This window comes from Manis javanica, chromosome 13, assembly GCF_040802235.1.
Source record: "Manis javanica isolate MJ-LG chromosome 13, MJ_LKY, whole genome shotgun sequence".
Taxonomy (NCBI): Eukaryota; Metazoa; Chordata; class Mammalia; order Pholidota; family Manidae; genus Manis; species Manis javanica.
Window position 1 is genome coordinate 87189156 of NC_133168.1, and position 15607 is coordinate 87204762.

A 15607-nucleotide genomic window follows, 5' to 3' on the forward strand; every position below is an offset into this window, starting at 1 on the left:
CCCCAGCAACACAGAATAAGGCTACCCCCTCACTCAGGGTGAGTCTCCCTCCGGGAAAGAAAGCAACTAAGCCCCCCATCCTGAGCGGGCTCTGGGACCTGGAAGGTCCGTGGGGTGGGGGTGGGGGGACCCGGAGGCTTCGGGCAGCTGGTGACGTTGCTCTGGCTGGAAGGTCCCAGTGAGGGAGGAGGACCCCCGGAAGCCAGAAAACTTCTCTGTGTCACTGTTGGGCCTTGACATCCCCCCTCTCCCTGCACGATTTAGGGACCCTGATGAATGTGAGTGACAGAGGCCCGGGCAACGGGATTCTGAAGGTCACTCTGCCAAATCAGAACAACGCGGCTCCGGGTCTAGGTCACTGGAGGATGGGGGAGCACAAGGCTCAGCCCCTCTGGTGACCTTGGCCCTGCCTAGGCCCGTCTCTGAGCCTCAGTTTCTCTCTTGGGACTGGACAGCGCCCACCTCCGGGGGACCTCCAGCTCTCTGTAGTCTATGGGGCAGCGGGCTACGGTTTGCTGTTCTTCTGCAGCAAGCCCCTGCTCCCCGCCGTCCTGGAAACGGGGCGCCCTCTCCGACCACCGTGTTCGCCCTTGCCGCCCCCTGCCCCGCGCGCCTCTGAACCCCCACCCACCTGCCTTGGCCTGGGTGAGGGGGGTTTCCTCGGGTGCCAGGAGGCTTCTCCGAGCCTCCATCCTTTTTTTTGTTTTGTTTTTCTCCCCACCTCTTTTCTTCCATTCATTCTAAAAATAGCCCTCCCCCTCCAAGTTCCCCCTCCCCCTCGCCGGGAGCTCCTGAAAGGTAACGCGCTCCCGGGCGGGGTCCTGAGGCCGGGATTCCGCGGTGCGGGCGGGGCTGGGGGACGCGGACTGAAGGGACGGCGTGGGGGTGGGAAGCGACGGGGAGCGCATGCCGCCACCCCGCTGTGTGTGTGAGCCGCCCTCAGAGGGGGCCGCCAGCACCACCGTGACCGTGTGTGGAGAGAACAAAGCGGGGGTGGTGTGCCGCCGCCGGGGTCTGCGTTCTGGAGGCAGAGAGGGGACCCACCCATGGGGGGAGTGCCTTGGTGTGACACAGCCAAGGAGTTGGGAGCCAGCCTGACAGGGCATGCGTCATGGGAGGGTGGCAGTGTCCCCTGACCTTGAAACCCCACACTGCCCTGTAGAACCCCCAGGATGCCCCCCCTCCCAGTCCCGAAGTTCATATTGTCCCCACTGACTCTCCACAGTCCTCTTTGATGCACCCACAGAATTCTGTCCTCACCCATGTCCTTGTCCCTGCATAACCATCACCCTCCCCCTTGAACCAAGAGAAGAACCCTGACTTTGCCACCTCCTCCATGCCCTGCAGGGTCTGCCTCCCACTCCCCTTGGTCCCAGCCCTTCCACTGTCTCCCTGGACAGCCTACTACACTCCTTGGACAGCCCAATCCACCCCACTAGCTTCAGGGCCTTTACATCGCTATTCCTTTGCCAGGATAGCCCCTTCTTGGCTTTCCTTCTGCCAATGTCACCTTCTGCCTAAAGTCATCACTTCTCTGGGCACGTTTCCTTGCTTTACTGTCCCCAACCCAGGCGTCATCTGTTCATACACCTTCTGCCTCCCCCAGGCAGAATGTAGGTACAACCTGGGCCTAGTCACGAGAGTAGGGGGCCAACTCTGACTTTGACCCAGCATCATCCCAGGAGCTGCCCAGCTCGAAATAAAGGGATGGCACCACCCTCTGCCTAGCTAGCCACCCTGGAAAGCATGCCTGGGACATGGCACAAAAGATCCAGGACCTGCTTCTGCAGGGGCATAGCCTGGAACAGTGAAACTAAAAACACAGCGGGGCGCTCAAATGCTCCCCTGCTGGGGACCACTTAGGGCATTTCTAGAAAAACATGCTCTTTGGAAAAATTATCCACATAGACCAAGTTCCATGCCTGCTGAGCAGAAGCCAGGCCAGAGGCTCAAATGTTCCAGGGTCCCAATGGCAAATAAGCATGAAGAGCAAAGAGGAGAATTGGTACGGGGGGAGGAGGTGCTGGGGGCAGCCTGGGGTTGGCTACCCTGCCCTCTCCTGTTATTAGCTTTTCCATAATGTTTTATTATCTTACATTTTTTGAAACCAAAGGGGAAGACAAAAGGAAAATTGTTTTGTTGGAGGGTACAAAGGCTGGAGAGGTTTGGAAAAATGCAGATGTCTGTATTGAGAAATGAACACTCCCTCCATACTTGCCTCCATTAAATTACCCTCAAGTGTTTCTTGAAGCACTTACTATGTGCTATGTGCCAAGACTGAGGGGGAGCCCAGCCAGTGGGGTTCCCTGGGTCACAAGCCCAGAGTAGGGGGCCCTTGGAGGTTCCCAGAGGTGACTGTGCAGCTAGGATGTGCGGAGAACATGTCACCTAAGCAGGTCCACCCTATGGCAGAGGGTTTGGGGGGAGACCCTCAAACCTGGGTGTTGAGAGAAGGCACCAGAGGTGCCTGTGGGTGCCACTCCTTTGTGCATTTCACTGCTTGACCAGGACTCGATCTCAAGCTGGTGTTCAAGGCCAGGAGGATGGGAAGAAGACATGGTGTGTGCGCGGACACCTAGCATGCAGAGCTGTGCCGAACCAGGCAGATGAAAGGCAAAGGCGTCTTCCTCGAGGTCCCCGTGGCTTTCAGAAAGCTTCAATGGACAGGTGATGTCCGGTCGGGGGAAAAGAGGGTGACTGACCAAAAATAGGGCTGCCAGATAAAATAAGGGGCACAGGAGGCACAGTTACTATTGTTGTCTATTCGAAAGTCAAGTTTAACTGGGTGTCCTGTGCTTTATTTCCTCTTAATCTGAAGACCCTTGGCCAGGATATGGGTTGGGGGTGTGTGTCCTGTGGGTGTAGGTCCTCTTCCCAATGTCCCTTCCCATCCCTCCCCCAGTGTCCCCTAAGGCTTCTCTGTCCCCCTCACTGTCCACGTCCCTTAGTTCCTCCCACTTCCTTTGTTGTCCCCCTCCCTCTACATTCTCCCCCACCCGTCCTCCGTCCCCTCCCTCTCCCGCATCCCCGTCCCCGCGCCGCATCCCTCCGGCCCTCACCTTTCCTCCACAGCCTTTCTGTGCTCACCTCTTCCCCCGGAGCCCACCCGCTCCTCTCCTCCCCGCACCCGCCCCACTGATCCCCGGGGAGCACGAGGGGAACCCCGGCCATAGGCGCGCAGCTCCACGCAAGCGCAGGGCTGCCCGCCGGCTTCCCCAAGACCGCCGCCGCCGCCGCCATCCCCTCACTGCAGCCCGCGCGCCTGGTTGCCAAGGCGACGGCAATAACCTGAGTAGAAACCTGGGGAAGACCCCACTCTCGCTCCCTCCTCCGCCACCTCCTCAACAAACCCCGCTCCGGTTTGAGCCGGTTTCCACACCCCGCCCCCAGTGCGCACTGCGGCGGGTGAGGATTCCCCGGCCCACAGGGCCGGGGGTCGGGCGGGGGTCGACGCATGCGCGCTGAATACGGCTTTCCCTTGCCCGACTCCCGCGCGACGGGAAAGCCCTGGCGCGTGAAGCGAATACCCCCGCGCAGGCGCAGAGCGCGCCCAGCGCCGCCCGGCCCCTCCTGGTCGTCCTGGCAACGCGCGCGGGGAGGGCGGAGAGCTCTTGGAATTCCCGTCTCACGCCCCCGCCCGCGCACTGCGGCGGAGCCGGGGATTCCCTGCTGCCTATGCGCACGCGCGGGCCCGGGATTCCGCGGGGGCGGGGCCAGAGAGAGAGGACTTTTCTGCAGAAGGAAGCAGGCGATATTACCGTCGCCTCTTTTTTAAGACTGAAAGTGCCCTCTCAGCTCCTATCTTAAGTTTGATCTTCATTCTCTGCTCCACCGGCCGTTCCCCTACCATTCCCCTGCAGATCTTGCCACGCGCAGCTGCGATACCCTTTCCTGCTCTGCTAACACCTCGGCCGTGGCTCCCATCGCCCTGGCGTGAAGTCCTATTCCTTAGCCTTGTATCCGAGTCCCTGATGGCCCAGCTGGCTTCTTCGCCTGGGTCGGTCACTACTGGTTCCTGATCATCCCTAATCCCGAGCCACAAGACCCCAACGTGGCCGTGCAGGAGGTTCCTTTCCCAAGCACCATCTTTTGATTCTTGAGATAGCCTAGATAACATTTTCAGTCCCATTTTACATAGGCGGAAACTGAGGCCCAGAACCATTGAAGCCCTGTCTAAGGTCTCAGAGCTAAGAGAAAGAGGCCTTCATTTGTGGGGCTCCTCCACCCATTATCTGACATCTTTGGCCCTGATTCCTAGCCCAGCCACCACCCCTGGTGGCTTCTCCCCAGCTTCAGGCTCTTAGCACTGGCAGCTAACTTGGTTTTCCCATACCTTCTAGGGCCGTCCTCAGGGCTCAGTGAAATGGTGCTACCATGTGCTAGACCAGGGTCAGCAACTAATGGATGCTTCTCACAGTTGGTAAAGTCTCCCCACTCCCTCGTGGCGATTCTGTTCCTTGGTGGCCCCTGAAGGGCTCCTTCCCTCCATCTCACTTCCCTATCCACCATGGGGTCTTCCTGGATTCCTCACAGGCCCTTTATTCCTTGTGTCAGGGTTGGCCCCTGGGAAGGGGTCCCCAAACTAAGCCAGCATTCAATATATGTTGGTTTTTATGACAGCTACCATTGTTTCAGGCAATCTCCATAGTGTACTTTCAGCTGTACCCAACTATTAATGGCACCCCTCCCTTGAACAGGACAGTTGTAAGCTCTAGGCCTTTGTATGCATGGTTCCTTTGGCCTTTTCTGTCTCTTGTCTGTGTGGAGACCTCCTATGCTTTCTTCAAGGCCCTCCCTCCATGAAGCCTTCTACCTCCCTACCTCTGGGCAGAAGCTGGCTCCCTGTGGCCCAGCCCGAACCCCACCCAGTTGGGGATACCTGTGAGGATCTGAGAGGAGTGTTCTTGGCAGATAGAACTAATGGGGCAGAGACCCTGACGGGAAACAAGCCTGCTGTGTTGGGAAGGTTGACAGCAAGGAAGTGGGTGGGGTTAGAGCTGAGAGGGGAGTGGAGCTGATGGAAAATGGGAACCTGAGGCTGCAGGGGCAGCCTTGTCGGCACAGGGAGGGTGCCACTTAAGTGGGAGCCATAGCACTGACCCATTAAATGCTTGGACCCTGACCTGACTCCCATGTGAGCCCATCTCCCAGCTGCCCTTGCTGTGTTGACTCCTCAAGGCCAAACTCTAGGAAGACAGAACCAATTCCAGATCTCACCCAGCCCTTCCCAGACAGGCAGCTGCTGATGGCATGCTCACTTCCACCTGGATCCACCTGCCTGCTCCAGCCTTCAGGCCTTTGCCTGCCCAGTGCCCTGCCTCTGCAATGGAATCTAACTCATCTCCCACTAAGGCCAGCTCTGAAGAAATCTTCCACCAGGAAGCCTGCCCAGGACTTAGAGCCAGATGCCTCCCATGTTGGAATAACAGAGTAGCCAGCATTTCCTGACCCCAAGTACAGTTTGTGAGCTAGCTGCTGACTTTTTAAAAAAAATATGGAACGCTTCACGAATTTGCGTGTCATCCTTGCACAAGAGCCATGCTAATCTTCTCTGTATCGTTCCAGTTTTAGTATATGTGCTACCGAAGCGAGCAGTAGCTGCTGACCCTTAACTAGAACTTCATCTCCAACTCACCTCTGGTTTCGTCCCTCAAGTGCTGTGTGACTTCTATGCAGTGCCTCAACCTCTCTGAGCCATCTCTTTGCAGCGCCCAGTCAGGCTTTGGGGATGGTGGTAACAGGTCCGTCACTGGACAAGCGGCCCAGCTAGTCAGGGACACTGTAGGAGTGCTGCAACAGGAGCTCTGCTGGGGATCATGTTTTCTCCCACTGTGGTCCCCGCCTTCCCCCTCGCTCCAACCCTCCTTTACCCCGCCAGCCACCCACCTAACCACGCAGACTTCAAGTGCGTAGTCAGCTTCACTGACGGCCTTTATTGTGCACTTGGCCCCCGAGGCTCTGTGAGCACAGGAAGGGGCGGGGTGGGTGTCAATCGTAGCAACGACCCTCCAACAGGGAGTGTGGCCGGTGATGCCACGTGGCTCTCGGGCCTCTCCGCAACCCTCAGAGCTGCCCTAGCGGGAGGGCGAGCGAGATCACGCCCCCGACTGCCCGCGGGGCGGCTCTTCCAGTCCCGGGCTCACTTTGGGGCGTTGAAGGGCACGGCCCGCTGGTTCATGGGGTTGTCCGGTGAGCGCAGCCACTCCTTCTTGAGCATCTGCTTCAGCTGCGACAGCCGCATGTTGGGGTTTTCTTGTTTGAGCCGCGGCAGCTGCGCTTCCTCGAAAGCCGTGAAGGCCGCCCGCATGCGGCGCTCGGGGTGCCGGTCCGCTGCCTCCTCCGCCAGGCTGCAGAGAGACCTCGGCGTCACGGGAATAGGGGCCCGAACCCGCCCGCAAAGGCCAGGCCCCGCCCCCAAGGCTGAGGCCTCGCCCCGCCACCTGAGCACCGCGATGGCGTCCTCCACGGTGCGCGCCTCCACGCTGCCCTCCTCCGGCAGGCGCCGGTTCACGTTCTCCTCCAGCGGCACTTCCAGGTGGCTCTTGGCTTTCTCCGCTGGGGGCGGGGGGCCGGGTGAGGGTAACAGAGACCGGGATAAGCTGAAACGCAGCGCTCCAGGGAGATGAGAGGCGGTGGGGGGAAAAGCCAGGGGTGAGGGGCGGGCGGGCGGAGCAGAACCATGGCGGGGAGGACGGAAACGCTGAGCTGGAAGCCCTCCCAGGACCCACCTACACAGTCGACACCGTACTTCTAAATTCCCTGCATCTATCTGGTCACCTGGCTACTGTCTCCTCAGCCTCAGATCACCCCATTTACGCCCTGGGGGTCCCGGGGAGCACAAGCCGCCGTCGGGGTCAGAAGTGCACGCGCCTGTGTGCCTGTGCCATCCGTGCTCTGGGCCAAGACAACGCCCGCTCACCCTGGTTCACCAGGCAGAGCCCAGGCAACTTTTCTGGGGGTGGGGGGCTCCGCATCTCGCCCAGGGGTCAGCCCGGCTGCCTATCCTTTAGTGGGTAAAAAGGCAGCTCCAGAGAGGGCCGCGGCCGCACCTGGGTCCGGGACTTCCTTGTGCTGATGGTCCCGGCGGAGTGTCTCCTCAATCTGGGCGCGGGTGACCTTGCCGGGTGCAGCCACCCGAGGGACCTTGCCGCCCTTGATCTTCGAGTCCTCCTCCTCCAGCAGGCGCTGCGTCTCCTTCTTGCGTTCCAACTGCTCCAGGCGCCGCTTCTCCTTCTCTTCCTGGGATTGTAGGGCGGTCGGGAGTGAACCTCGCCCCAAAAGCATGGGGTCTGGGATCAAGGCCCTGCTGTGTGCTAGGCACCATGTTGGACACAGTGGGGGCACAATGGACCTACTCCGGGGGCTCCCATCCTACATAACTGTGGGAACTGCAGGGAACCTGGGCCAAAGAAGGTGGGTGGGTGGCTCTCCAAGGAAAGTGAAAGCTGGGCTGGAGGACCAACCAGCCAGGAGGAGAGCTAGGAGAGGAGAGTCTTTAGTGGTGGTAATGCATGTGCAGAGGCCCTAAGGCAGGAACTACCTACCGTAAGGAGAAGCACAGAGGCTGGAGAAGGGAGGACGTGTAGGGAGGGCAGATGGAGGGCCACGGGAGGGTCAAAGGTATGGGGGCGGGGTTGTGTTGGATTCCAAAGGCAACAAGAGCTACCCCACTTAAAAGGCTGGGGCAGGGATTCTGCCCTTATAGGCCAGGAGACCTTGAGGGAGGCACTGAGTGTCCCCAACCAAGCATCACAGGCTGGGACATCCCACATTGCTCTCCAAAGAAGCCCTGATGCCAGCTGGATGAGGGGACATCTGGCTGACAGGACCTGTCATTGGCCATTACCCCTCCACTGCTGCAGGAGCAGCGCAGGTTCTGATTCATTTCTTGAGCAGTGCAGCCATAGGCTTGTAATATTCTGCTGCCTCTCAGTCCCCCACAAGGCCCTGCACAGCAAGCACTCCCACTGCTTCCAACCCCGTCATCTGCCTCCCACAGCTTGGAAATGGTACGGCTCCTGCAGGGCCTGCCAGGACACTCCAGTAGCGGGACAATGTCCCTGAGGACACCCACTGGGCCTCTGGGTGGGGAGGGATGTTAAAGCTCAGGAGTTTATATGCAGCTGCTGGGCTCCTGCTTCTGTGCTCAGGCACCTCGCAGAGCTATTGTGCTCTAAGCCTCAGTTGCCCTGTTAGTCAGAGGAAATACCCTCCCAAGGCTCTCTGACCCCTGCAGGGTGCTCTTTCACCAGCCCGCATTCACTCTGCCCCAGCACAGCCTTGCCCCAGGGCCTTTCCACTAGCTGTTCACTCCTAAAGCTCTTGTCGCCATGTCTTCCCCTGGTTAACTGGCTGTTCCTGAGCTCCTGGCTCCCTATCCACCCCTCCCTCCACCACATGGCTCTCTCTGCAAATCTCTGCTTCTAGTCTCCTGATTATCTGTGTCATCCTGGAGGCAGAAGGCAGTCCCCAGCCTGGATTTTGAATGGCTGCCTCTGGCCCCAGGTCCAGCTCATAGTAGATGCTTAGTAAAAATGCGCTGAATGTATGAATTCCAGAGGGCTCCAATAACTCAAGAAGAACACACAGCAGGTGGCTGTTAACCTCTAGGGATAGGACTGAGCATGAACATATATTCTTTGACCTTTGACGTTCAACAAGTGTTTGAAAAAGTCACTTGCCGTTTTTTAAAAAGGGCAATTAGCAGTTGACAGCATCTGGTAATGGGTGAATGATGTGTCTACTTGGCAGAATATTCCAGAGTTATTAGCCTTATAACTAACAGACATAGAACCCAGATGGTCGGGAACTCACTGCTGACTCAGTTAACATGGAACAAGTAGAGACAAAATGCCAGCCTCCGGGTAAGGTGATGAATTACGGTCCGGCCCAAGATTGGTGCCTGATGGCTGGGAGAAATCTGGCTGTGGTACCCCACTTAACTGAGAACAAGGGCTTTGTTCAGGGTGTGGTATTGGGTGAGAAAAGCCTTTGGTGTCATGTGGCAGACGGAGATGTATTGTTTTTTTAGTGTTTTGGAGCAAGCATAGATTTACTTTTTTCCTGGAAACAGTATCTTTTTAAAGCAGCTGTCACCTAAGGAGAAAAACGTATGCCCACAGACTGTGGGTCCTACATGCCCACAGTGGGAGTAGGGAGACAAACCAGCCAGAAAGCCAGGCAAAGGTGAAGAACCATCGGCAGCTTCATGCAAAATATTTAGGAAGGGGATTTGCCTGGGAGGGGCACCAGGGCTGGGAATGTTCTGGAGAACAGAGGTTTGCAAACTGCAGCCCTCTACAGTTTTGGCAAGGTTTTAGCCCATTTGTGTACACACTTAGGCATGGATGCTGGGCTTCCTGCCTGCTCTGTGCTTTAATTTCCCCATCTGGAGGATGTGGATGACCCCAAGGCTCAAGATGCCAGCTTGGGTTGGACCCTTGGTGCCAGGGTCCTGGGCTGGGCTACAGATCTGGGGCTGTGGAAATGTCTCCAGCTTGTCTGCCTGTATAACGGATCTCTGGCAGACACTGTTTTTCCCTTGGGGTTTTTAACTTTCCTATATTGTCAAAATGATGGTTAAAAAGAAAACTGAAAGACCTCCACAGGTTGGAATGCAGCATGGGTGGATGCGGGGCAGGGACAAGTGTCATTCAATATTACAATTAAAAGCAAGGCAGGATTCAGTCCTGTAGAGAAAGATTTTGGGGAAAACACAGGAGTGCTAGGAGCCCCACAGACTGGGCATGCAGGGATGGCAGGTCACCTCGGCTATTTTCTGCCACCGTTATGAGTCCGGGTAGGCACCACTGACCAGCCCCAGGCACCAGGAGCAAAGGCTGAAATGAGTCTCTGGCGCCACCTACTGGACCAAGCTGGTCAGCATCACCCCGAAAAATCACTCCCCAGATACCAATTAAGCACCCACAGTGTACCTGGCACGGGGACCCATCGTGGGAGAGAAGACCATCCCTGTCCTCTTCCATCGTTTAATAAACACCTGGAAAAGGCTGCGGGCCCCGGCTGCTCATCCCAGCCTTCTCACTACTGACATTCTTTGCTGCAGGGCGTCCAGTGAATGGAAGGATATTGAGCAGCATACCTGGCCTCCATCCACTAGATGTCAGTAGTACCCTGCACTGCTGGTTATGACGACCAAAAATGCCTCCAGATGTTGCCGTGTCTCCTGGGTAAAAATTGCCAGGGTGGCTCAACCCTAGCATTTCACAAGGGGAGAAACAAGCCCATGGCGGGTGGTGGCTGCCTCGCCAATCCTAAACGTGCCAAGTCCTGGCTACCCCAGGCCTTTTGCACAAGCCCTTGCTGCTGCCTCTGCCTCTTTCCTTGCCCTTCAGGCCAAAGGCCCAGGAACCCCTGCCACACACCACACTTCTGTGTGGACCACCCACCTTGCGCTGCTCCTTCCTCATGACGTGTTTGTCCTCGTCCTTCCAGTAGGCATCCTCCAGCTCCTTCTGCTTCCTGGCATCAGCTGCTGCCTTGGCTTCAGCCCTCCGGGCCCTGGCCGCTGCGGACTTGGTGTTCTCGCCCTGGAACTTCTTGGGCATCCCTCAGCAGGCTGTGGGAGGGCAGGGGCCAGTGAGCAGGGGGCACCCACTATCCACAGCCCCAAACTCACACCAGTGCAGCCAGCACCCCCTTGAGGCCTTAATGGCCTTGGTCTGGAGAACAAGGGCTTTGGACTTTGTGATCTCTTTTCCCATTACCTCTAATTCTAGAACATTCCCGTCACCCCAAAAGAAGACCCCATCCCCATTAAGTACTCACTCCCCCACCCTTGGCCCTGGCCCCAACTCATCTGCTTTCTGTCTCTATGGATTTCCCTGTTCTGGACGTTTCGTATACATGGGATCGTATACACATGGCCTTTTGTGTCTGGTTTCCTTCACTGCACAGGAGGTTTTCGTGGTCCAGCCCCATGGTAGCACGTGTCAGTGCTTCCTTACTTTTTATGCCCACATAATATCCCATTGCATGGATGAATCATGTTTTATCCATCCATCCATTCACTGATGGACAATTGGGTTGTTTCCACTTTTTGCTGCTACGGACCCCTGTGGGCCAGTCTGTGAGGCCCCTTCTACTCTGCCACCTAGTCCCTGGGCCCCTAGCCCTGAGGCCAAGTTCTCCCCACCCTGGATGAACCACCATGAACTGTCCCTAATGACCCAGGTGTGGCTCCCACAGCTAGGACGTGTGACAGCAACAGTGAAGCTGGTGTCCTGCAGGTACCTCGTCTCGAGTCCCATGCTGGCTGCTGGAGAAATGACGATACACACAAATGGCAGGTGCCACTCTCCCCAAGCCCAGCCCTCCACCAACTCAGTGGATGTCCCCAAAGTCTTAAACACAGGGACTGTCCTTATTCCCATTCTGAGGCAGGGAAGCCAAGGGACATGATCAGGTCGCACGGGACTATCAGGTGAGGAAAGGAAGACTGTGTGGCCCGGAGCATTTGCCTTTGGTTCCCTGGGTCTGTTTTCCTCATCTGGGAAATGGGCTGATGCTCCTCACTCCTGGGTTGTCCTCTTACCCCCTGAACATCTCCACTCAGCCTCCTGCTGAACCTTGGAGGAACAGGCCCAGCTCCCAAGAATGAAGGGGGAAGAATGAGGGCGCCATTCTGACTTGGGACCACCAGGCAACTCCTTGCACCATTCTTCTAGTTGTGTGACTTGTGGGTGGCAGAGCTCCCACTGGAAACTAATATCAGCTGTTTGCAGCATTGTGCACACTGTGCTGAGTGCTGTACACGTGGTGTCTGTGAGTTCTTACAGCCCTGGTTGGTGGCAGCCAAGCTGAGACCAGAAGGGATGGGCTGGAGGTGGCCCTGTGAGGTTGAGGTGGGTGAGACTTCCAGGCAGAGAGTACATAATGTGCAAAGGCCCTGCGGCAGGAATGAGGCCATGCACTACAGGAAGTGTGGCAGCCGCTGAGGCTGTTGTGGGTGAGTGATGGGGAGGTAGGGGTCAAGGACTTTACTTTGTGGGTACCAGGGAACTGTTAGGCAGCTTTGAACAGGGCATGGATACATTCTGATGTAGGTGGTTCCAAAGTCCCCTCTGGCTGTAGTGTAAGTGGGTGAGGGGCTGAGGGTGGCCACGAAACACTGAGAGAATGACAATGGGCAGAATGGGTTTGGACTCAAATGGAGCTGGGTAATAATAATAATGATAGTGATACTAACTGAAATGCCATGCACTGGGCCAGGTGTATTTCATTCCCTGGCAGCAGCAAAGGCTGGCACTTATCTCCCCATTTTACAGTTGAGGAGCCTGTGGTTTTGAGACGGGTTGACTCTGTGCTCCTAACCACCACCCCTCCCCACCCAGGTCCTGGCTGGTGGGAACATCAATGCAGATCAGGACTGAGGCCACCAGAGCCCCTTGCTTGACACAGAGGGGTGGCCCCTCGCCCAAGCAATCCAAGCTGAGACCAGGAGAGGGCCCTGTGGGGCGGAGCAGGGCAAAATGGGAATCAGTGGACCAGGAGACTCGGAGTTGAGTCAAGGCTCTGCCATCCTGGCTGAAATGCTCCCTCGGGACGTGAGGTTGATTCTAATCTAGCCCCCACCCCCACCCTGGTCCCTGGACGGGATGCAAGAGCAGCCACCAGGGGGCTAGATATGCCAGCCTGAGCCCACATTTCTCCCAGCTGCCCTCAGGCCCCAAAATCAAACATTCATTACTGAGTGTCTGTAGTGTACCCAACAGAAAACCTCTCCTGGACTCCTCAGGAGGGTGCCAAGTAATAGGAGTCACTGTCCAGGTTATAGATGAGGGAACTTCCCATGCACCTTTCCCCACCTCCTCAGCATCAGGGGAACTTTCTTCAAACTTACCTAACAGCTTCCCACCTCAGGGCCCCTGCACGTGCTGTGCCCTCCACCCAGCTGCTCTTTAGTCCTCTTTGTACCAGTTAACTGCTATTTAGACATCAGAGCCTATTTCAGGTGTTGCTGCCTCCAGGAAGTCTTCCTGGAGAGCCCTCTCAGACCATAAACTTCTCTCTGAGGCACTTGTCTGGGTTGAGATCTTATGTTCATTTAATATGATTATTTGACAACTGTCCATCTTCCCCACCAGGATGGGAGTAATGTGAGGGTGGGACTGCTGTATCCCCAATGGCCTGCACAATAGAAACTCAATAAATGTTTAGAGCAAATGAACAAACAAGTCTCTATTTCTAACGTTCCCTAAATATTTACTTCACACTGTGTTAGTATACACTCAGCTTCTCACTGTTCTTCCCACCCACCTCTCTATCCAGCCTCTGAGCCTTTACGCTTGTTGTGTACACCCTCCCATCCCCTCCTGTGAAAACCCTGCCCACTCACAGGGATTCTGCTCCAGCATCCCCTCCTCCCACACCACACTGCTCAAGATCAACTCCATCCCGAAGCCCGATAGGGCTTTTTTGATCCCCATCTGTAGGCCAGGACTGAATGATTCTGTCCCTCCAAAATTCCTATGTTGAAGTCTTAACCCTCAATAACACTGTATTTGGAGACAAGGCTGGTATGTAGGTGATAAAGGTTAAATGAGGTCCTAAGGGTGGGGACCTAGTCTAATAGGGCTGCTGCCCCTCTAAGAGCAAGAGACAACAAAGCTTGCTGTCTGCACCGTGTGAGGACACTGTGAGAAGGTGGCCCCTGCAAGTCAGGAAGAGCCTGCACCAGGAACTAAACTGGCCAACACTTTGATCTTGGACTTCCCAGCCTCCAGATCTCTGAGCAAATAAATTTCTGTTGTAAGCCACCCATCTTGTGGTGTTTTGTTATAGCAGCCCAGACTGACTAATACAGACAGCTTTTCTTCTCTGTGTGGTAAACACTCACTCACACACACACTTTGTCATTGAGTAAACATCAACTGAGCACCTAGTATGTGTGGGACACTGGGGAAAGAGGCAGCACTGAGGGGACTTCCAGGCTGCCTGGGAGACAGACAATAAGAGTGACAATGTGCAATCAGAGATGTGATAGGGACATACAGGGGGCTGCAGAAGCCTGGAGGGGGCTTCTGACCCAGCCTGGGAGTGGAGAGTGTCAAAGGGTTTCCTGGAGGAGTCATTGAAGGAAAGGCCTAAAGGGATGGGGAGTCCCTAGCCCCAAGGAGTGTGAAGGAGGCAGGCTGGGAAGAGGGGATTTGTATTCCAGGGTGATGGGAAGGCGAGCAGGGTGTTAAAAGCAACTAGTGCAGATCTGCGGGTTTAGAGCCCTCAGGGGTTGTGAGGTGAGCTCCAGGGGTGAGACAGAAGCAGGGAGCTCAGGAAGGGGTCCGGGGAGTGGCTCTGGCTGGGCAAGGAGCACACTTCGGAGGGAATCCAGACCCACGTGGCCGACTGGATATGAAAGTAAAAGAACAGAAAAGGGAAGCTCAATGCCTCCTCCTCCAAGAAGCCCTCCTGCTATCCCCCCACACGTCATCCCTTTCCTCAACCCTGATCCCACAATAAGAGGCCGGGGGACATATGTACCCGGCTCCATCATCCCCAAGCCTGGAAGCTGCCCAGTGGGAGGGCCTGAGCTGGGTGGCCTCGAACACAATGCTGTCCCCCTGGGTCTCAGTCGACTGCTCCGGGAAATGGGCAGTGCCCCTGCAGGAGCTGCCTTCACTGGGGGCCAGAAGGGCCCCCGTCTCTGAGCACCCTTAAGTCTAGCCCTCCAGGCAGGGTGGTCCCAGGACGAGCCACCCCGCTGGGCCCACCCGCGCCTCGCGCCCCGCACCGCGCGCCCGGGCTCCGCCCGCGCCACTGCCGCTCCTACCTCCTTTCCCCAGCGCCGGCCCGGTGGCGCATTCGTGACGTCACTGATAGGCTTGCGCGCCGAGCTCCCGGAGGCGCGCATTGATTACGTGTCATCAGCGTCGCCATGTTGGTAAAGAGAATGTAGCCCTGGACTCCATCCCAAACCAGGTCATCGGCCATTTCTGTTTCTTTTCAGGAAATAGGTATTCTATAAACTCTCATTCCTTGTGCTCACTTCGGATTTTGGACAGGTCGGAGTTGACGGTAGAAACTACATCTAGAAAATTGCCTTTACCAAGAAGGCCGCTGCCCGGGTGAAATATGGCGGCCCCGACTTCCGCCTGTTCTGGTGACGTCATCCAGGAGGTGCCTGGCCGCCAGGGCGCACCAGAGCCCGCGGTTTACGCGGGGTTTGTAGACTGGCTTCTCCCGGAGGTGGAAGCTCTGCGCTGTACAGGGTTTATCTGAGTTCACATTGTCGGCCTTCCCCACCCGATAAACTGGGGCATGAGGGCATGAGAATAGGGCAGAGAAATGAACACACTCCGCGCCGTCCAGGTGGGGAAACTGAAGTTCAGAGAGACAAGGAATTGATTTGGCCAAAATGTGACCATAAGGGGCCCAAATTCCTCACCAGTTCTGTCTCCTGGATCACTACACCCCCACCCCACCAGGCACACATCTTGTTTTGTGATTTTAGTCAACAATTAGGTTCGGAGGCAGGGTTCGGGCAATTTGTCCCAGGCACCCATACTTGAGATTTTTCACCACTAAGCCTCAGGGACCTCATCTGTAAAAATGGTATTGATGCTGGGGTTCTTGTTCATGAAGCCGAAGA

At 56.5% G+C, this 15607-nt stretch overlaps 1 protein-coding gene and 1 non-coding gene across 2 annotated transcripts; both read right to left on the reverse strand.

Moving 5' to 3' along the window:
• Positions 1–5488: 5488 nt before the first annotated feature.
• LOC118970024 (U6 spliceosomal RNA) lies at positions 5489–5595 on the reverse strand. The gene has a single exon (XR_005057832.2). It is a non-coding gene; the product is annotated as a U6 spliceosomal RNA (small nuclear RNA).
• Positions 5596–5913: 318 nt separating this feature from the next.
• Positions 5914–14836, reverse strand: CCDC124 (coiled-coil domain containing 124). Its single transcript, XM_017646427.3, has 5 exons — positions 14789–14836; positions 10410–10579; positions 7050–7239; positions 6441–6555; positions 5914–6347 (listed from the first exon to the last, which is right to left on the reverse strand). Exons 2-5 carry the CDS (start codon positions 10566–10568, stop codon positions 6140–6142), a joined length of 672 nt encoding a protein of 223 aa, XP_017501916.3. The 5' UTR covers positions 10569–10579; positions 14789–14836; the 3' UTR covers positions 5914–6139.
• Positions 14837–15607: the final 771 nt, after the last annotated feature.